We start from the raw sequence: 21860 nt of genomic DNA, 5'->3' as shown, positions 1-21860 counted from the left end.
GAAGCTGAATGACTAAGTGTGAGGCTCTGGGTTCTCTATATGAGCGCACTGACAAATAAATACAGTTATGTAACTCACCACCGAGATTGCAAAGGGGTTTCTCTCATGCTGTAGAAGTAATGGGGAAAACGTATATGGAATTATTTAATACCTTTTCATTATAGTAAAGCTCCTACAGACGCTGCTTCTGTAAAAATTGCTTTTTGGACAGTCTTTTCTAAATGCTTGCTATTAAACATAGTGATGTGCCTATATTCAGAGCATCCGGTGGAATAATAATGGGTGAAATCTTTTTAGTTGTTTTCATCTAGGATGAAGAATGTGTTGTTAACGTTTTCTTTTGATATTATAGGTAAGCACACTAGACTGGGTACGAGCTGAAAAAATCTATAACCTCTGTGAGGTTCTATTTAAAATTCACAAGGTAGGTCTCCTAACAATTACAATGATATTATTTAGTAAAGAAAACTTGCCTTTTCCTGTTAATGATGAGCTCAAGATAATCTTAACTAGGAGTAGCCAACATTAAAATAGTCTATATGCTACTAGAAAAAAAGCTATTTGTAATGGCTAGTGGATTAGCTATGCAAATATAAGAGAATATGGAAAATGAAATAAGCTCCAAGTGAGCAGGTTACTAAAATGCTTCCATATTGAAGGAATATTTCAATATCGGAGCTGCTTGGATGAAGCACATGAGACACACAGTGACGTGTAATGGAACTGGTTATTACCTTTTTCTTAGTGGCTTGGATTTTTAAGTGGATATGATGGAGAATGCCTTTGCTACAATTCCTGATCTCTATTAAGATGTTTTTATTCAATTTCAGTAATTACAGTATAAAATTATATCCCTTTTAAATCAAATATTTTAGTAGGTTTAACCTTGCATCATGCACACAGTATATTTGTGTATCATAGAATTCTTCATTTCTGTTTAGCTTGTCCCGAGCAAGGATTCTGGCCAAAATCTTAGCAGTTTGTTGAAATAATTGACTTTAAAAAGATATTTTCTTAAAAGTTGCATCAGCTGGATTAATTTAGTTCTCTACCAGCTGATCAAAAACTCCTTTGCAGGTGAGGTAAGGCTGGCTGAGAGCCTACTTTCCGAAGAGAATAAACCCAAACATATAATGAGGAAAAAGAAAAAAACAAACCCAAAAGCTAGATCTTTTCAGATAACATGCTGTTTTACTGAAAAATTCCAAATTAGATTTAGTTCTCAGCACCTGATATCCTTCTCTGTGCTACATGGTTGTGGAGAAAGTTGGTGCTTTGTTAGCTCTGCATACCCTGACTCAAGATTATAGTGAAGGACAACTGCCCAAATGTTGTTACTTATGGGAGTGCTACTTATGGATGGTTTTTTTCTGACGCAAAACAGTTATTCAGGATAATTTACAACAGAAAAAGTGGAAAAAAAAAAAGAAAAGAAAAATCACAAACTGGACAATAGCACTCCATAGTGCTTTATTGCCCTTTCCAGCATAGGAGAGAGTTCTCTGTAGCTCCAAATGACCAAATTCTTCAAAGAATGGGGTGGAAGGGAGTTTCCATGTCCTGACCACTCAAACTATTTGTCCCAAACTGACTTTTTTTTGACTGTGATTTAAAAGAAAAAAGCAAAAGATCAAGTGAAAACATGATCTAGTTACAACCAACACAGCACAGAGCACACAAAACGTGACAAATACCTAGAAAAATATCTCTCTGAAGCACGCGCTGACGTCTGTGTTTTGCAAAGGTGTCAGTCCCGTTAAGGAGCTGCTAAAAGAACTTCAGCTGTCTGTTTTGCAGCCCATCACTGCCCGGATTTTCTGTTGTAAACTTGCAGTGCCTGGGCAGGAGAGGGAGATTCCCTTCTCTGGCAAAAGTGGGGACAAGGAAGGGCCGTGCCAGGAAAATAGCAAACCTGGAGTTGAGGAATGGAGCTCAGTTCTGGTGCACAGACTGTAGGAGGACATGCATATTCTTGTGTACAGAGCATTATTTCAATGTGATCGTGTCTCCAGCTGGACAGACTCATAGAATGGTTTGGATTGGAAGGGATATTAAGAATCATCCAGTCCCAAACCCCCTGCCATCCCACTGGCTCAGACTGCCCAACGCCCCATCCAACCTGGCCTTGAACACCTCCAGGGATGGGGCAGCCACAGCTTCCCTGGGCAACCTGGGCCAGGGCCTCACCACCCTCATTGTGAAGAGTTCCTTCCTAATCTCTAGTCTAAATCTGCCCCTCTCCAATTTATAGCCATCCCCCCTCATTCTGTCAGTCCAGCCCCTTGTAAAAAGTCCTTCCCTAGCGTTCCTGTAGCCCCTTCAGGTACTGGAAGGTCACTATAAGTTCTCCTTGGAGCCTTCTCTTCTCCAGGCTGAACAACCCCAACTCTCTCAGTCTGTCCTCATATTGGAGGTGCTCCAGCCCTCGGATCATCCTTGTATCCTCCTCTGGACCCATTCCAACAGCTCTATCTCCTTCTTATGCTGAGGATTCCAAAACTGAACACAGTATTCCAGATGGGGTCTCGCAAGAGAGGAACAGAGGGGCAGAATCCCCTCCCTCGCCCTGCTGGCCACACTGCTTTGGATGCAGCCCAGGACACGGTTGGCCTTCTGGTCTGTGAGTGCACACTGATGGCTCATGTGGAGCTTCTCATCGATCAACACCCCAAAGTCCTTCTCCTCAGGGCTGCTCCCAATCACATCATCCCCTGTCCTGTATCGAAACCCCATATTGCCCTGACCCAGGTGTTGGACCTTGCTCTTGGCCTTGTTGAACCTCATGAGATTCACACAGCCCCACTTCTCGAACTTGTCCAGGTCATGTGGTACAAGTGAGCAATATTAGTTCTTTCCCATTATTTAGACAGCAGCAAAGAGCCCTTCTGTATCCTCAATCTTTTTTGAAATTTACTATTTTCTGACAAATAAGTCAGTCTTTATGCCTTTTGAAAAGTTTTTGCTATTGTTTGTGTTTTGGGTTTTTTTCTCCTTTAAATGTTACCACTGATTTGAAACTCAGTCCTTCCTTGAATATTCTGGTGATTTTAAGGACAATCTATCCCAAAGCAAATTCTGTGATACTTTTTCATTAAGAAAAAGAAGTAGGAAACAAAATATCCAAGATTCAACTCTTTAATATTCTTGACATTATAATAAATGAAGGCTTAATTGCCAGTCTTCATGAATACGTTAGCTAAAGTACAAAAACTCAAATTCAAGACTTTAACCTCTTTTCTGTTGATTCTTTGGTATGAATGACAATGAGGAAAACTGAGCAAATCCAGAAAGATAGGAAAAAATCTTAAAGAGATTAGAGTTTCTACACTGCAAACTGAAAGCTGGTTCGAAGAAGTGCAAAGTGACAGAGAGTACAACTGTATCTTCTCCCAAAAGATGGATTTTAAGGCAAAGTGCATGTTGTTACTCTCCTGATTTTAAGCTTCTCATCTATTTTTGTTTTGACACAAGAGTCAAACATGGAAAATAAAAATCCAGTATGGAAATGGCATTTTATAACAAAATGTTCACTATATTTTAGATGTGTGTGTGCATACGTACGTATAAATACACACTTGAGTACAGGAGCATGCATATGCTAATTAACACTCATCTATACATCACATACTTGCATTATTCATGGACATTTACGGGTAATAACCAGATAATTGAAAATCTGATCTGTTTCTTCTCATGTGTTTCTTCCTGTACTTTGCCTCACCTCTATAATTACTGGAACTGTTACAGGAAACATGTATTTTTCAGGGATGAGAATATTGGTTGCATTTTTAAAAGCCACCTATCTTAATTTTTTTTTTTAATTTTCTTTCATTGTTTGGTGTTTTCACATTCAAAGTTGAAAATATTACTCGAGCGGTCAGTGAGGCAGGATGAGCTGTACTGAGTCTTGAAGGAAATGTAGGTGTAATACTTCTTGATCCATGGCTGCCAAACACCAGATGATACACAGGAACTTTGTTCAGCTTCCTTTTCAACAGTCCAAAGGAGAGTCATAAAATAACTTTGACTTCCTCCAGATTATTCTTGCTTCGGCTAGCTGCAGGGCCATTTTTGGCACCTAAGTGCTACCTACCCTGGTGGCATTAAGTGCTACTTCTGAGGTGCCCCATGAAAGATCTGTAGCTTAACAGACTAGACTTGAATAAATTGGAGAAGGTTACATTTTCTCAGTTCCATCTGAGTATTTTGAGCCTATCTGTGAATATGAGGGCAGTACACAGAGGAGGGTGAGCTAGTAAAGCTCTGCTCTTCATTAATAAAAAGTGGATCTTCACTGCTGTCCTATAAGGGTGGTTGTGTGTGTATCTGGAGCAGGAGGGACACAAATCCTTGACCATTTAAGCATTTATTTTACATATATCTCCAATTGTGCATTACGTTTAGGTGCTCAAATTGCACTTGTTTCTTTTTTTTTCACGGAGCCTCAGTAGGCAATGACAGACTATTAGAGATTCTGGCAAAAAGAATCCTAACTCCTTATAACGCTACCCCGAATACAAGATTTTAGGACTTGAGTACCACTGCAAGTCCTTGTCTTTTCAAAGCCACCAATCGAAGATGACTGGTTTTACCTCAGATCTGCCCGACTGGAGTCAAGTCTCCTAAATGAAACCTGGAGTGATAAAGAAAGAAAATTCTCTTGGCAGGTGACTTTCAAAAATAAGAAATAATGTTGGTTTTTTTGTTCTTTCAATCTTTTGTGCCCCATGCCATCATAGAATCATAGAATAGTTAGAGTTGGAAGGACCTTAAAGATCGTCCTGTTCCAACCCCCTGCCATGGGCAGGGACATCCCACTAAATCACACTGCCCAAGGCCCCATCCAACCTGGCCTTGAACACCTCCATGGATGGGGCAGCCGCAACCTCCCTCGGCAACCTGGACCGGTGTCTCACCACTCATAGTGAAGAAATTCTTCCTAATGTCCAGTCTAAATCTGCCCCTCTCCAGTGTGTACCTGTTCCCCCTCGTCCTATCCCCACAAGCCTTTATGAACAGTCCCTCTCCAGCTTTCCTGTAGCCCCTTCAGGTACTGGAAGGTCACTATAAGATCTACTCTGAGCCTTCTCTTCTCCAGGCTGAACAACCTCAACTTTCTCAGCCTGTCCTCATAGGGAAGGTGCTCCAGCCCTCTGATCATCTTTGTAGCCTCCTCTGGACCCATTCCAACAGCTCCATCTCCTTCTTACATTGAGGATTCCAGAGCTGGACACACTATTCCAGATGAGTTCTCACAAGAGAGGAACAGAGGGGCAGAATCCCCTCCCTCGCCCTGCTGGCCACGCTACTTTGGATGCAGCCCAGGATACCGATGGCCTTCTGGGCTGCGAACACACACTGACGGCTCATGTCGAGCTTCTCATTGCTCAGCACCCCCAAATCCTTCTCCTCAGGGCTGCTCTCAAGCACATCATCCCCCATTGTGTACTGAAAACGTGGATTGCCCCGACCCAGGTGCAGGACCTTACACTTGGCCTTGTTGAACCTCATGAGGTTCTCACAGCCCCACTTCTCCCATCTGTCCAGGTGCCTGACATCCTGTTATTCCGGTGTGGCAGCTACACCCCTCAGCTTGCTGTCATCCACAAACCTGCTGAGGGTGCACTCAATCTCGCTGTCAATATCATTGATAAAGATATTGAACAGCACCAAAGGTATTGAACAGCATAGAAAAATGGAGATAGGAAATAGCCCTATCTGATAAATAGAAACTTTAAAAAATGCATACTTTGGAAATTCAGGACAGTGAAAGCACTCTGCTTTTTTTATTTAGTTTTTCTTTTCTGTGTATTTATGCTAATCAATGAAGTCTTGAAAGAATAGGAAAGTTTCTTGTAAGAATTTGTTTTCACGTACAAAACATTGCTACAGGGATATTTTTTTTATGAAAGACTAATATGAAGTTTCTCATTTTCTCGTTTTGAAAGTGGTGGCAAGATCTCACTTCACTCCCCTTGTAGTTGCAAAGCAGCATTGGCAGCTTTTAGGGGACATTTGAAAGCTCACGTTGTCATTTCCAGAATTAGCCCTTGGGTGCTTGATAAATTACTTCATCGCTAGGGGTTTAGCATATTGAAACCCAATTAAAGCTGAGTATCCTGCAAAGCTGGCACACAGCTCTTGAGCTGTGTACAAGCAATTCAAAGATTTCCTTCCTTCTCATTGTAAACAATATATTGCTACAAACTCCTTTTAAATGACGTATGTAGCGTTCAGGTAACTGACAGTATTTTGGACGTGCAGAAGTAGCTTGGATTGTATCCTACAGGGTAAAGTGAATAAGAAGCAAAGAGAGAAGTTGTCTTTGAAATTATTGCTTAATTCTCAGAACATTTCTCCAAGGTAATTATTAACATAATGACCTAATGCATCCAAGTACCCATCACTTACAGAAGACAATGTTGCTTTAACTGTTTGTTTTTGCTAGATGAAGAATCACATACTGAAACGTGTCTTTCAGCTCTGGCCTGCTGATGATTGCTGGCTGCAAGCAAACTTGTATTTAGGTATTCATCAAGACTTTGATCTTGAAGACCAGAGGCCGTATTGTTTCAGTGTTATGGTGGGACACGGAAAGAGTCATTATTTCAATGTAGAGATGGGCAGCGAGTTGGCAGTGTGGGAGAAATCATTTCAAAGAGCGATTTTCTTGGAAGTTCAAAGAACAGGGGTAAGTAATGAATAATTTAAATCCTGGAGCCATTTCATCAGTAAAACAAGTGTAACAAATTTTTAGATAATTTGTATGTTTAATAATTGCATCAGATTGACATGCTCCATAACTAAAGGATCTGAGTGCACTTTAATACACTGAAAGCTTCATCATCACATCGATATTTGTGTGTTATAACAGTCTGTTAGTGTGTCATGACAGTTTGTAAATTGGAAGTTGACATTGATTTTAACAAACTGTAAATGAATATATCGCACCACTGGAAACCAATTTCTGTGGAGATTTTTTAGTCCACCTTGAACATTTTCTTCCAGAAACCTTATTTTCCAGTCACATAAGGTAAATTTGGTAAACTTTATTTAATGGTTCTCTTTTTAAAGAAGATTTTTTTTGCTCCTGCTTTATTAATTGTAAATTGGGATTGTCCTTGTTGAGATTGAAGACTCAGTGTAAAGCTGAGAGGAAAGTGAGTGATAGTCATAAATTTTCAGAATTAAACAGCAGATTGTCACTTTCTGCAAGCTACTAAAATTCTCTCAGTTATTTTTTTCAAATCTGAGAGTGCATGTCCCATTAGCTGGTTTTAAATTTAAAACCAAGTTTCCTGGTATAGTTGTCTAAATGTGGGTGTCTGTTAGCATTGTGACCCATTAGAATCAGCGAGTGGAGTCCAGAGAAGAATTATGCCTTTCCTAAAGCCTATATTTTATTCTAAAGGAGTTATTTTTGTGATATGAAAACCGAGAAGGTAAATTGATTTTGGTTTAAGTTACAACCTCTATGCTGTTGTGTAAACAAGTCGTTTGGTGAACACCTGGATTCGTACTCCCAAATGAACTGAACCAGTGGTATTGGAATATATAGATTAAGAGTATAGGTCTTCTCCAATCGAAAACATATATAGAGAGTTTATCACAAACGCAAACTTGATCCGATACGTTTGGGTTTGGAGGGATCTCTTAAAGATGTTTGCCAGAGCGCTGGATCACAGCATTGCATTAGCACAGCTTGCAGGGAGCAGGAGTCCTAGCGCAGGTGTTGAATCAGCTCTTCTAAATTTCCACCTCTCTGGCATTCTAAGAAGGTTCGCAGGTACTGGCTTAGGACCATTCCAATTTTCTCTTTGGACTGACTGGGTAAGAGAAGAGTTTGCAATGGTGATCGTGTTGCTTCTGCACTTCTGAGAGGGAATGCAGTTCTTCAGAAAAGAATTAGTTCCTCCTTGAAAATTGCTGGGCTTGAAGGAGGTATTAATAATGCATATCAAGTATGTGTAAAGTATTTTCACACATGAACTGTTCAAGAAATGATGGCGTGAATGTATATCCTATTTATTATCCACATAAAAAGTAGATAATATACAGTTAAAATTCAGTTCAACAAGGGTGGAGATTAACTGGTTCTGTATCAACTTGATTTCTGAAATATTTATTTTTATATCTCAAAATTTATGGTTTCATACATCCTAATAATCTTAAGGAATGATTCTTTGCTTGTTGAATGATATTTTGCCATTGAATCCAACAATCTTCAAATCACACATAAGACATTATTATTTCTTCCACCTGTAATTTAACCCACCTGAAATCTCCAGGAAAGGCATTCAATTAAAATCCTGATTGCAGTGCTTAAGTCTCCATGTGCCTGTTCCCATATCTTAATTATCGCTCACTCGGTTGCATGTATTCAAGTTTGCTGTAAAACACTATGTCAATAGGACGCAAAGTGCTGTGGTCACTCTCCAGCGGTGAAAAATCTTTTGACTCCTCTGTTTTCTTTCTTTCTTCAAAACATAAATGCTGCTCTTCTTTTGGGAAGGATATCAAAAGCAGCTTAACATAGATTATAGAATCATAGAATCATTGAATAGTTTGGGTTGGAAGGGACCTGAAAGATCGTCCAGTTCCAACCCCCCTGCCATGGGCAGGGACACCTCCCACTGGCTCAGGCTGCCCAAGGCCCATCCAACCTGGCCTGGAACCCCTCCAGGGATGGGGCAGCCACAGCTTCCCTGGGCAACCTGGACCAGGGCCTCACCACCCTCAGCGTGAAGAAATTCCTCCTTATATCTAGCCTAAATCTTCCCCTCTCCAGTTTAAAGCCATTGCCTCCAGTCCTATCAATACTTTGTAAACAATCCCTCCTCAGCTTTCTTGTAGCCCCTTCAGGTACTGGAAGGTAACTGTAAGGTCTCCCTGGAACCTTCTTTTCTCCAGGCTGAATAAGCCCAACTCTCTCAGCCTGTCCTGATATGGGAGGTGCTCCAGCCCTCGGATCATCTTGGCAGCCCTCTGTTCAAGACATATAAAAAGAATTGGCTTTTCAGTATCCAGAAGATGGAAAGTTATCACCTGTAAGTTGGATTGTCCCTAAAAATTCTTTCTTTTAGAGAAAGACCGTAATTGCAGTTAGAAATCCATTTTTATTCACAAATTGTTGGGCAAGACTCATGGCAGGTGTTGGATTGTACTGTGTCATTTCAGCCATTTCTATTTAAATGTCACCAGGCTACAAGAAAGCTGGGGAGGGGCTCTTTATAAAGGCTTGTAGTGATAGGAAAAGTGAGAATGGGTTTAAACTGGAGAGGGGCAGATGTAGACTGGACATTAGGAAGAATTTCTTCACCATGAAGGTGGTGAGGCCCTGGCCCAGGTTGCCCAGGGAAGCTGTGGCTGCCCCATCCCTGGAGGGGTTCCAGGCCAGGTTGGATGGGCCTTGGGCAGCCTGAGCCAGTGGGAGGTGTCCCTGCCCATGGCAGGGGGGTTGGAACCAGGTGATCTTTAAGATCCCTTCCAACCCAAACTATACTATGATTCTATGATTGTTGAGGGTCATTGGGTCTTTTCTTTGATAGAGAGATTGTTACCCTTATCGTGTACATCTTCTTTGTGTTGTTCTTTCTGTAAGAACAACTCTATTTCTGAGAAGATTTTGTCCTCACACGGTTTGTGGAAAAAGAGATGTTTAGGTGCAATGGTGTGTTCAAAAGTGCTTTTGAATTGTGCCTGCCTGTGTTATGTGATATTTTTTTAAACTTTTTTTTGCAAATGGCAGCAGCATTAAATGACATAAAGAATGCAATAGAACAGGATGAAATCCCCCACACAATATCATTCTCTTTTCACTTATCTTAAAGCCATATTTCAAGCTGCAAATGCTTACAAAAAGGAGTCTTCTGAGAAAGTGTGTGATTCAGTAACCCTGTTGAAATGAATCTCTTTACAAACAATGATGGCAAGTAAAGTTAAATCCATATGATAGAAGTAGTTATATTTTCTTCCTAGGAAGAATACTGTAGTTGCTGATGGCATAATTTGAACAGATGGGGGCAATACAATTTCAATAGAAGCAGGGCAGGGAGGCAGCTGAAAAGCAGAAAAAGTGCCGGGGAAAATGATTTCCATGACGACGTTAATAAAAGTCATCATTGTAATGGAAGATAGGCGGGAAAGTCCTCCCAGTCACAACTAGAAGCTTAGTCATGTCCCACAAATCCCAGGAATCCTCTCTCTGTCTCACCTGGGACATCCTGAGTGACGCAAGACCAATTAACGATACTCTAGTGAAGTAATTTTTCTTTCATTCTTCTTCCCTCTCCTCAAACTGTGCTTTCCAAAGGAAACTGAGTCATCTGAGTCTTGGATATGATTGTTAAATTAAGGCAGAAACATCTTAATAGGATCATTTGGGTCTTTGGGCTTTTCAGTCTTGCTCAAGAGGAGGTTAGAGAAGGATATTGCAATAGCATTTGGTAGTGGGCAGAACAAAGAGTGATAGTAATACATTTAAACTATTGAAAAGCTGGAGTAACCGCTTTGGCGCCTTGAAACTTTGTTCTTGCTACATGGATGGCGGAAGACAGGGAAGGGGAACCTGCTTCACAAGATAGAAGAGCTCGCGGGAACCAAAGGGAACATGCAGGAGGAAAGCCATGTACTACAGCGTCTCTAAAATAACTGCAGATGGTTTACAGTGAAGAGACATAGTTGCATACTCTCTTCGTTTATCTACTTTTATACATGAAAGAAAGTTTTCCCTTCCTGCTACCAGCTGTGATGCAGGTGCTACAAGCTCTTTTGAATCCTTGTACAGCTGAGTAACCTAGTTTCATGAAACCATTTATTTTGCTTGGACAAAAAAAGTTGTTTGAATTACTGCAAAAATTAAAATAGATCAGAAGTTTCACTCCAGTCAGTCATAACAGAATAATGAAGACGTTTTGCTGCATGATTATTTTTTGTCCTTAAAGGTGAGTACTTCTAGCAAACTTCTTTCCGTTTTGTTCTTTAAGTCAATGACTGAGCCTGACAGAAAAATAAGCTCTGGAAATAAAAACATATGTTTGTGAGGACAAGGATATGAGTGGTTGTGCAAAGAGAAATGTTAGCAGTAAAATTGATGTTCCTGGAATGATACAAATTCTTCCTGTGAGGAATAAATATTAAAAATAACAATTAAATATTAATTAATGTTTCACTGAAATCCGTGTCGTGTGAACACTAGTGAAAATCCAAACCCAGTTGATAATGAACATAGATATATGATAAAATTATCTCATGTTTTCCCTCTTTAGATTTCCGTTAACATGTATCTGTCTCTGTGGATGTTTTATCTTTTTGTATGCGTTTCTAGCATTTACTTATTTTCCTAACAGTTAACCCACTCTCTCTAGTAGGTTTCTTGATGCTGAATGTGAAAGCCAGACTGTCTCATTGTGGCTCAGAATTGCTTACTCATTATGTCTGCTCCTGGATAAATGCAAAAGTAATTAGTGGGAATAATTGCGCATACAAAACCAGAGCTTTGTCTCTATAGAATTCCCATTTCGATTTTCTTTCCACAAATATTGTGCTGCTAAAACACCATGATTAAAATGCTGTAAAAAAGAAACAATAGTTAAAACTAATGCAATAAATCATTTCTTTTTCTGTTTTGTAAGAAAGGTTGAATTCCATTTCAATATTGGTTAGAACAGCCAATCTCTCTTTTCATCTGTGAGCATAAGCAGAGTTCCGCACTAATGAAAGATGACAGATGTGAGAGTAACACATCTTACAGTATCCTTAGTTTACAGTCTTCCTGTTCCAGACTTGATTCGTTCAATACACTGGATATTCTTCTGGATGATCTATATGACATGCCAGAGTCTACAACCACATTATCGATGACTAAAACAAAGAATCGTAGAATCATGGAATAGTTTGGGTTGGAAGGGAGCTTTTTGGAAGGGAGCATCTAGTCCAACCCTTGCAATGAGCAGGGATGTACTCAACCAGATCAGGCTGGGCAGAGCTTCCCACGCGAATTGCCACACCATACCCTGTTTGCCCATTCACTTTTCCTAGGCTGCTTTTTATAGGCCATTGCTCTGGCAACGCTTACGCCTCATCAACGTCTCCCATGAGAGCTGCTAGCTCCTGATGGGTCTCTCCATTGCCCTGGCCATTCCCTGCCTCAGGAAAACCCACTGTGTGCCAAGATCTGCTGTTCCACTGCAGATCAGGCCAACCCTGGAGCAGCTCCTCTCTTGCAACTGACTCTTCTATTCATCTTTTTTTAATTTCCTTGTAATAACTTGTCGTAGATTTTACCAGTTCATCAGTTTTAATTAATTTCTAACCCATTTATAATATTCTCATCCGAGAAAGATGAAGCTACTTTCCATGAAACATACATTGTTAATTGTACAGATCCTTTCAGAATCCATCCTGTTGACAGGTTTTGGTTTTCATCTCTTGTTTTTCTAGTAAAAATTTATGGTTTTAAAGTTTTCTTTATAAAACTTATCCCTGTAATATTTCCCTCTCAGCCTTCCTATGCAGCTCAGGAAATAATCGATGTAAACTCATTCCTACAGCCTCTTGCTGTTTACTCTGTACATATGTATTTCTCTTACAAATGCTCTGAAAGAGTTCACCAGAACTCATTGATAACATACAGAAGCGAATAAGTTGCTTCCAACTGATTTAATAACCTCTCCAGACATGCAGTATTTTCTCATAATTTCCTTTTAAAAGCATTCAGTTGACTATATTGTATAAAATATCAATACAGTAGTGACTGTCATAAGAAATAACTGGTTTATAATATGAAAAGTAATGCTTTTATTTCAAATCATCTACTTGCCTTTATGTTGTGCAAAGTCACTTACAATGGTGAGAGATCAAAAAGAACTGTGGAAAACTGCTCTCACATTTTGAAAACTTACATTTTCACCAAATTGAATTGACAAATACCTCCCATATTTTGGTCAGCTCCAGAAAGAGACAAAATTAATGTCTGTATTTGGGGTTTTATTCTCAGTCCATGGGAGATAACAATAAACTCTTCATGATTTCAAAATTAGGAACCAGCTGGAGAAATTCCTTAACATGAAAGTTCAAATGGCTTTTAAACATTTTTTTGCCACTGAACACCAATGCATATTTTAGAAACGTTCCTTTATATGTGCTTGAAGTTGAGTGGTGAGCAAGCCACTGAAAATATGAACAACGGTGTGTGCTGGTGAGTGATGCGTATTGCTTACATTCCCACTGTAGGGTGTCCAAGCTGCAAGGAAGTGTGAAATTAGCCCTATCTGAGACTATTTTTTAGCATGAAATATATAAGTCCGATTGAAGATTTTGGATTTAGAGAAAACTGAAGAAAAGAGCGTGCGATGTTTGGATCTAGGAACCCTAAAAGAAGTTGAGTTCCTGGGTCTCTTTCCTGGAATGTTACATGAAAGGTGCTTTCTAGACATTTTGAGTTGATCACATTACAACCCATTAGATGTAATTAGAGTAATCTTGGAAACTGTGTCTCCGCTGGGACTTAAGCAGAGATTAAGTATCTTTCTATTCATCTTTCTACCATAGCTCACCTAACTGTTCTGACTACCTGATTTCTGAGAGGTTCAGAAGACTTTAGGTGTCCCAGTAACTCTGTGGTCAAAACAAACACTGATTGTTTCTAGGCTTCTTTGGGAATTAAGTAGTGCTGGAGAAACAAGGCCAGGTGGGATGGTGCCTTGGGCAGCCTGATCTAGTGGGAGGTGTCCCTGCCCGTGGCAGGGGGGTGGAACTGGATGATCTTTAAGGTCCCTTCCAACGCAAATTATTCTATGATTCTGTGAAACGGCAGTCTACATCACCCTCTGAGACTGAGAGAAGGAATTCCACCTAAATAAACAAAATCTAGCAGAAATTAGGCAGTCAGAAATAATTGTCATTTCTAACTTATGAATCTATTAATTCTTCATGGTAAGCTGAGAGGATGAGTAAATCAGGATTGGCAGATCACAGTGTAATTCTTGTGAGTGCCAAATAATATATTTAAAATGCAAAGATGTTAAACACAGTTGGCAATGCTATATTAATTTTATATTCCGTGATGATAATGAAGCATATATGAAATAGAATTATATATATAGGAGTGCCATTAAGAATGGAAACACCACCACATGGTAATTCAGAACTAATTTCTGAAACAAACACATAAGTAAAGTGAATATCCTCCTTAAATTCAGGTGAGATATTAAATGTCGCTGAGATTAGGTTAGATTTATAAGGTTGTGAACGATACTTACCAGGTTTTTTTTGTCAGAAGCACTTGGTTTAATTACACAATTAAGGTGTTGATTGCTTTCATTATGAGAGCTTATTTCAATTCCAGCTTAAGTAGTCATCTCTAGGAGTACTGTTAGATTCTTATTAATTTTCACATTGATGGAAAAACTGTACCATTCTCCAATACAAAGAAAGATGCTGAGAGCTATATGGATTAATTGTAAATATATTTGTAAAAATTATTAATAATTAACCATTCTGATACCAGGTGAGAACCAAGTAATATACCTGTAATCATTTGTTCAAAAAGCAAGAGAATGTAGCAATTTACAAGGCTATTGAACAAAATCTTGTTTATGTATTCTGTATTTTAAACATGATTAATCTAAAATGTCCACTTTCATGAAGCTACATCCATATTTCTAAAAATAGTAATGTATTCTTAAAATTGCAAGTGGTTTATATTGAAAGGGTAAGTGTAAAGATTTTATATATATATATTACATAGATTTATATTTACTTATAAATCCAAAGATTTAGTTAACAGCTATGTGGTTAGGAGGGTATAGTTTTGTTATTGTCTTCCAGAGGATCTTAAAGTCTTGAATCAGGATGAAACTATTGAAGCTGTCAAGAAGTTACTCTCACAGAATTTCAAATTTATAGAGTAATATTACCTTAGAATGTTGACATTTAATTTTATGATTTCAAATTTGGTGTTCCTTGTTATTCTCCACCCGTGATTCCTTTATTAGAATCAGGGAGAAAAACAAAGTCCCAGTCCAGGCATCATTGATTCAGAACTGAATTTTGTACTCAGGAAAGTCTTTTGTTGATATTTGTGTTTAAAATCTTTTTTCAATTGCAAAATTACAGAACATATAGATAACCAGAAAAAGGGAGAAAAAAAATATTATATAGTAATGAACTGTATGAAAAATACGTCAGTGCCTTTGCTGAAGTAAACCAGTAGAGTTCCACTAAAATGGGTGATGCCGGGCAGTTTACTGTGATTGAGTATCTGCCTCGGGTATGTGAAGGTCTGCTTGGGACACTCTCCACGTAGGAAGCTGTTAAGCAATTAAGTCCCTGTTATATCTTGCTTTTCTTTATGAAAAATGAGTTGCTGCAAACCCAGGAAGCTGTTGCTCAGGCACAGAGATGAGGAAGCACAATCGGCTCCTGACATGAGTAGGTCCCTTCCAACCTACTGATTCTATGATTCTATGATTCTAAGCCAAGGCTAAAAAATGTTCTTGGAAATCTCACCGCTAGAGGATGACCACCGCTAAGCTGCTGGCCTTCGATTTTGTCCTCCTACCTCCATTTATCTCACTGTCATCTCCTGCAACCAATTTAAGTCATAGTCTACCTGTTCAGCAGAGGAGGTAGCAAATCTCCTTTCTTCTAATGGCTCTAATGGCTGTCAACTGGAGAGGGGCAGATTTAGACTGGACATAAGGAGGAATTTCTTCACCATGAGAGTGGTGAGGCCCTGGCCCAGGTTGCCCAGGGAAGCTGTGGCTGCCCCATCCCTGGAGGGGTTCCAGGCCAGGTTGGATGGGCCTTGGGCAGCCTAAGCCAGTGGGTTGTTTCTGTCCATGGCAGAGGGGTTGGAACTGGATGATCTTTAAGGTCCCTTCTAACCCAAACTATACTATGACTCTATGATTCTATGATCATTGAGGGTCATTGGGTCTTTTCTTTGACAGAGGGGTTGTTACCCTTATCCTGTACGTCTTCTATGTGGTTTTCTTTCTTTAAGAACAACTCTATTTCTGAGATTTGTCCTCACACAGTTTGTGGAAAAAGAGACCTTTAGGTGCAATGGTGTGTTCAAAAGTGCTTTTGAGTTGTGCCTGCCTATGTTGTATGATATTTTTTTTAAACTTTTTTAGCAAATGGCAGCAGCATTAAATGACATAAAGAATGCAATAAAACAGGATGAAATCCCCCACACAGTATCATTCTCTTTTCAGTTATCTTAAAACCATATTTCAAGGGGCAAATGCTTACAAAAAGGAGAATTCTGAGAAAGTGTGTGATTCAGTAACCCTGTTGAAATGAATCTCTTTACAAACAATGATGACAAGTAAATTTAAATCCAACCATTCCAACCCAAACTATTCTATGTTTCTATATTTCTATGATTCTGTCACATTTATGTTAACCATAGGTTCATATTAAAGACAATGCTATGACCATGTGTGGGCATTATCTGCTCATCTTCCTAAGTAATAGCTGAACGTACAGTGTTTTAGGAGAAATTAGTTGACATATTAGTCTTTCTACAGGAACAAAATTCCCTGTAGAGCAACATTATCTTCAGGCCACATACGCAGGTAGGCCCAATCTCTTTATGACAGCAGTTTAATGCTTAATCCCAGTTATGCTGAAGTTTTCCGTCTGTGCAGTGAAAGCTCTACTAAGAAAACCATTTTTGCAGTTAGCTGCTAAAATGTCCTGAGCATTACAAATAGATTAGATCAGATATTTATTTCAGTTAGAACAGCTGTTGTGTGGCAGGGATTTTACTTATGTGTGGCTCAGGTTGTAATAAATGACTTAAAGGCAAAAGTTTCAAGCGTAGCACTATCCTGAGAAAACCGGGATGTAAAACATGAACATATTAAGCATTGGTGTTATTTTCTAAAGCAGTAAGCGCTGAGCTAGCACTGCTTCTATTGAAATCAATAGAAGCTTTCTTTGAAGCTCAGGGAAAGCATAACGACCCATTATTTGAGTACTTCGAAAAATCTTACGTTTAGTTCTAGTGTCTCTCTTGCTGACGTATAAGCTGAATCACAGATGAACATCAGTGTTCAAAAACCAGCTATAGTGTCTGGAAATCATCAGATTATAGCACCATCTTTTACAAGAGAATGTACTTTTATATAATGATACCCACTCAAATATGCAAAACCAGTGGCATTGTAGGCCAATAAATGCAATTCCTTTGATTGTAGCAACTGTAGATCATAGAATCATAGAATCATAGAATAGTTTGGATTGGAAGGGACCTTAAAGCTCATCCAGTTCCAACCCCTGCCATAGACGGGCATCCCACTGGCTCAGGCTGCCCAAGGCCCATCCAACCTGGCCTGGAACACTTCCAGGGATGGGGCAGCCACAGCTTCCCTGGGCAACCTGGGCCAGGACCTCACCACTCTCATGGTGAAGAAATTCCTCATTATGTCTAGATCTTGAAGGACTTTATAAGATTTTTAATCAGATCTGTTTTGTTTCAAAAAGGTGGTTTTAATTGTACCTGGCCATAAGTGTTCTATAACCTTTTAATTGTGATAATTCCTTAAAGGAATGGACAAATGAGTGCCACATATTTTAAGCAAAGATATTATTCATTCATTCATTCACTATCACTAAAGTTAAAAAAGGTATTTTGCTGATCCTTATGCACAATTATCTGGAAGAAGAATGCACCTGAGTTTTGGAATTCTGTTCTGGATGAGATTTCTGAGAACTCACTTTTGATGAATGTTGGATTTCATTGTCATTTCATTTTCTTATATGTTACATGGATTCAGAGTGAGAATTATTTTAACGTACTTTATAAATGTCTTCTGAAAGTTTTGCTTTAAAAAATGGCAATATATTATATAAAACATTACATCCTAAGATAACTGTTAGAATTTTAAGATATCAGAAAGCCGAAGTATGTGCAGTTTTAATTCCACTATATTGGAATTTCAAAGTGTTTAAAAAGCACTTCTCTTTGGGCAAATAATTCCATGCAAAAAGACTGTTGAAGAAGATTTTGCAGGCTGTCTTCAGAATTAAGGGGTTTAATTTTGTATGCCTCCTAGTACATTCTCTGTATGTGGGCTGAGATATATTTCTCAGTACAACCATAACAACTCTAGTTGCTCTTATCACCATCTCCACATCCTACTCAGAGAGTTTTTTATGCTGAGAGTGTAATTTTCAAAAAAAAGCTCATTCTTGACCTAGCTGATCCCATATTAACGCTTTTACCGAACTCTGTGTTTCAGTAGATACATTGAATGCATTGAGAAGCCTTACTCCTGCTACTCTGCGATTTAATAGCTTGTGAAAAGCTGCTGTATAAAGTCTTAAGAATTTGTGTTACAAACGGTCTGCTATTGGTATAGGTATATTTTTCCTTACCTTCAATCTATTTTGAATGCCATTGTGCATTATTTTAGTTTGAAAGCATACTGCATTATTTAGGTCCTTCTCTGTTTCAGGCATTTAAGTTCCTCGGACAAGTCCTACAAACTTCCTCTCGTTGTTTACAGAGGCCCACACTGACAGGCTGAAAAAAAAAAAAGATATTAAATATAATAAGAAGTGGGATTTGGTCTCGGAAATAAGAAGAAACAAGTATCAGTGATATTTGGATGATGACAACATATGTACTAGGCTCTCCAAGCCTCATAATATTAATTAGTTGTAGAATCATACTGGGATTGAGATGCAAGAGAGTTTTGTAGAATCATAGAATTGCAGAGGTTGAAAAAGACCTCCAAGATCATCAAGTGCAGCCATCAGATGTAGATGGAAGTAAAAGACAAACTGCTGATCAAGAACAAGACGTGCTGAACAAGATCAGCAGACGTGACCTTGTTAGAGGGCTGAATTCTTGCCCTTGGCTAAATGCAGACTTTATTTCATTCTGAAGGCTGTAAACACTCTTGCTGACACCTCCTGCTCCTAGGTGTGGGCCCTTTTTCTCACCATTTAGTTTCCAGTACTCTCTTTTTCCTAACTCTCTACCCTACCCAGCCTGATTACTTCTCTCCGGGGATCTCAATCTTCTGCAGTTTGTGCAGAGATGAGTTCAGCTTTCTATCAGCAATTTGCTGAGGAGGGGCAGAAAGTTCATTAGCAAGAAGGAAAAGCTGTGGCTTGCTTTTAACTTTCTGCTTTCGGAGCAAAGAGGCTTGCTCGCTCTCACATGAGCTGCTCTGGCGCTGGGGACCCACGGTGAGGGCTTGGACAAGACAGGCAAAGGGTACAGGGCTGCTCGAGACTGGGATAGCCAGTAAGTGAGGTAATACTAATTAGTGCATAAAAGTAGGAGCATTGCATGATGCTGCCTAAGCTTACAGTGCAGTGCTAGCACGACAGCGTCATGCTGGCCAGCACGACTCTACCCCAGGAATCACAGAATCATAGAATCACCAGGTTGGAAAGGACCCACTGGATCATTGAGTCCAACCATTCCTAACACTCCCTTAAACCATGTCCCTCAGCACTTCATCCACCCGTTCCTTAAACACCTCCAGGGAAGGCAACTCAACCCCCTCCCTGGGCAGCCTCTGCCAGTGCCCGATGACTCTTTCCGTGAAGAATTTTTTTCTGATATCCAGCCTGAACCTCCCCTGATGGAGCTTCAGGCCATTCCCTCTTGTCCTGTCCACTGTCACTTGGGAGAAGAGCCCAGCTCCCTCCTCTCCACAACCTCCTTTCAGGTAGTTGTAGAGAGTAATAAGGTCTTCCCCTCAGCCTCCTCTTCTCCAGCAGCAGCTGGAACATCCGTAGGTTCTGCAGGATAACTCAAATGGAACCTGCCATCGGCAGGGCGGGAGCTCCTGGATCCTGAGACTAAACGAGGAGAATAGATCAAAGATGAATTATTTCTGGGAAAACTGTATGGTTATGGGAGTGTATGTGTGTAGTCATTGTAACTATTAAACCCTCTCAAGGTCTTCGTGGACAGATACTCATGTAAAAGATAGTTCAGTGCCATCATTCTGAACAGGAACAAGAGATCATTAGAGATTCTTTCTATGGATGAATCAAAACCACTCTTCTTGCCTTATTTGGATATGTTATTTGGACTTAAATTATCTTCATATTGGCTCTAAGCCCAAATAAGCCGTATTATTTGGACATAAGTTACAAATTATAAGCCCTGTACCGTAAGCCCACAGGTATAAACTGGAGAGGGGCAGATTTAGACTGGACATAAGGAGGAATTTCTTCACCATGAGAGTGGTGAGGCCCTGGCCCAGGTTGCCCAGGGAAGCTGTGGCTGCCCCATCCCTGGAGGGGTTCCAGGCCAGGTTGGATGGGCCTTGGGCAGCCTGAGCCAGTGGGAGGTGTCCCTGCCCATGGCAGGGGGGTGGAACTGGATGGGCTTTAAGGTCCCTTCCAACCCAAACTATTCTATGATTCCCTTTGGACATGTGTTATCCTTTTACTGGATAGAAGTCCAAATAAGTCACATTATCGACTCAGTGAGGTTTTCATGAGTTAAAGGTCTATACATTGTGATACTGATACCTGAAGAATTACACAGATAGGAGTTTTATAATTATCTTTTCATACAAATAATTTTTCTACAGATCATTTCATCATTGGTTGGAAAACATTAAATAATTGATCTGGGATGCATAGTACACTTTTCTTAGCTGTTGCACTTCAGGCGTGAGGCCTTCCTTTTCACAGCTACCTTCTTAATCCTTTGACTAAAGAATTTCATCAGGATTGAACTCTCAATCTGCATCCCCGCAATGTTCCGAATCACCCAAGGTAGAGCTGAGAACACTTTTACATCTTGCCTGGAGCATTGCAAACCAAAAATAGTCGCTATACCACATTTCTTAATGTTTTGAATTTTCATGTTTATGAGTTATGTAAATTAATGTGGCTATTAGGGCATAGCAGGATGATTGGAAAATATTTTAATGCATATCTTAAGGTTGATAACCTTATAGATTCTCATCTACCTCTTCTTACAATCCCCAAGTGGTTTGTGACAAGCTGGTATATAGCCCTAAGCCCAGAAAAATCTCATTTCCACTCAATAAGGAAGTGGTTTTAAAATAACTTATTCTTTTCCTCTCTGTTCCTTAAACTGAGTTCTCGAGCTGGCGAACATGCTGTGCTACTTTAGGTTTTACAGAATTCACTAAAAGACAGTTAAGCCTAGATTTCTTACATCAAACTTCCATGTAAATGATTGTTGTCGATAATCAAGGGTGATCATGCAATTGCAAGTGTACGGGAAGCTTATTCCAAGGGCAAGAATGAAATGGAATAGCGCTACTGTTAATGAGTGGAGCTGTGGATCCTTATCACAGAGCTGCCCGATAGGTAGGGTTTAAAATTTATACAGCAAACCCCAAACTAATTCTGTTGTACAGAGAAGGCTATTACTGTATTTTGTAATATAAACCATATATATGTCTATTTGTAATCTTTTTATCACATGAAATGCAACACATTCGGTGTGTCTGTAGTATTTGTGAATGTTTTCCAAACCAATTCCATTATTTTCAGGTGTGGAATATTTGTGAAATACTCCAGGCTAATGATTTGGGCATAGTTCATTTTAGTATTCACCATTTGTGGCTGGGCAATTAGATGCTTACCCATTGGGGGAATCTAATTTAATGGGTTTTAAAATTTGTTTCACTGACTCAAAGCTCAGCTAGTATAACCTTTTTAATTGGAAAATAATGGAGATTAAGTTATGACTGGTGCTTAATGCCACCTTATAATTACTGATAAAATGTACGGATATTTAAATGCCATTTTAATTGAATATCAATCACTGAATTTTTTTTAAATTCCAAGTAATATGATCTTTGAACACCAGTGAGTAAAATAATTTATTCAGAAATAACATACAT

The 21860-nt window shown here is 39.4% G+C and overlaps 1 protein-coding gene across 1 annotated transcript in view; it reads left to right on the top strand.

Annotated features, from left to right (window-relative positions):
• Window positions 1-21860, top strand: part of SNTG2 (syntrophin gamma 2) — a 275672-nt gene that overhangs the window by 236706 nt on the left and 17106 nt on the right. The window contains exons 13-14 of the mRNA XM_054062992.1: window positions 353-424; window positions 6482-6691. Of these exons, the coding sequence (XP_053918967.1) occupies window positions 353-424; window positions 6482-6691 (282 nt within the window). The remainder of the gene's footprint in view (window positions 1-352; window positions 425-6481; window positions 6692-21860) is intronic.

This window comes from Cuculus canorus, chromosome 3 (assembly GCF_017976375.1).
Source record: "Cuculus canorus isolate bCucCan1 chromosome 3, bCucCan1.pri, whole genome shotgun sequence".
NCBI classification, from domain to species: domain Eukaryota; kingdom Metazoa; phylum Chordata; class Aves; order Cuculiformes; family Cuculidae; genus Cuculus; species Cuculus canorus.
This window is presented reverse-complemented; position numbering and strand designations above follow the sequence as displayed.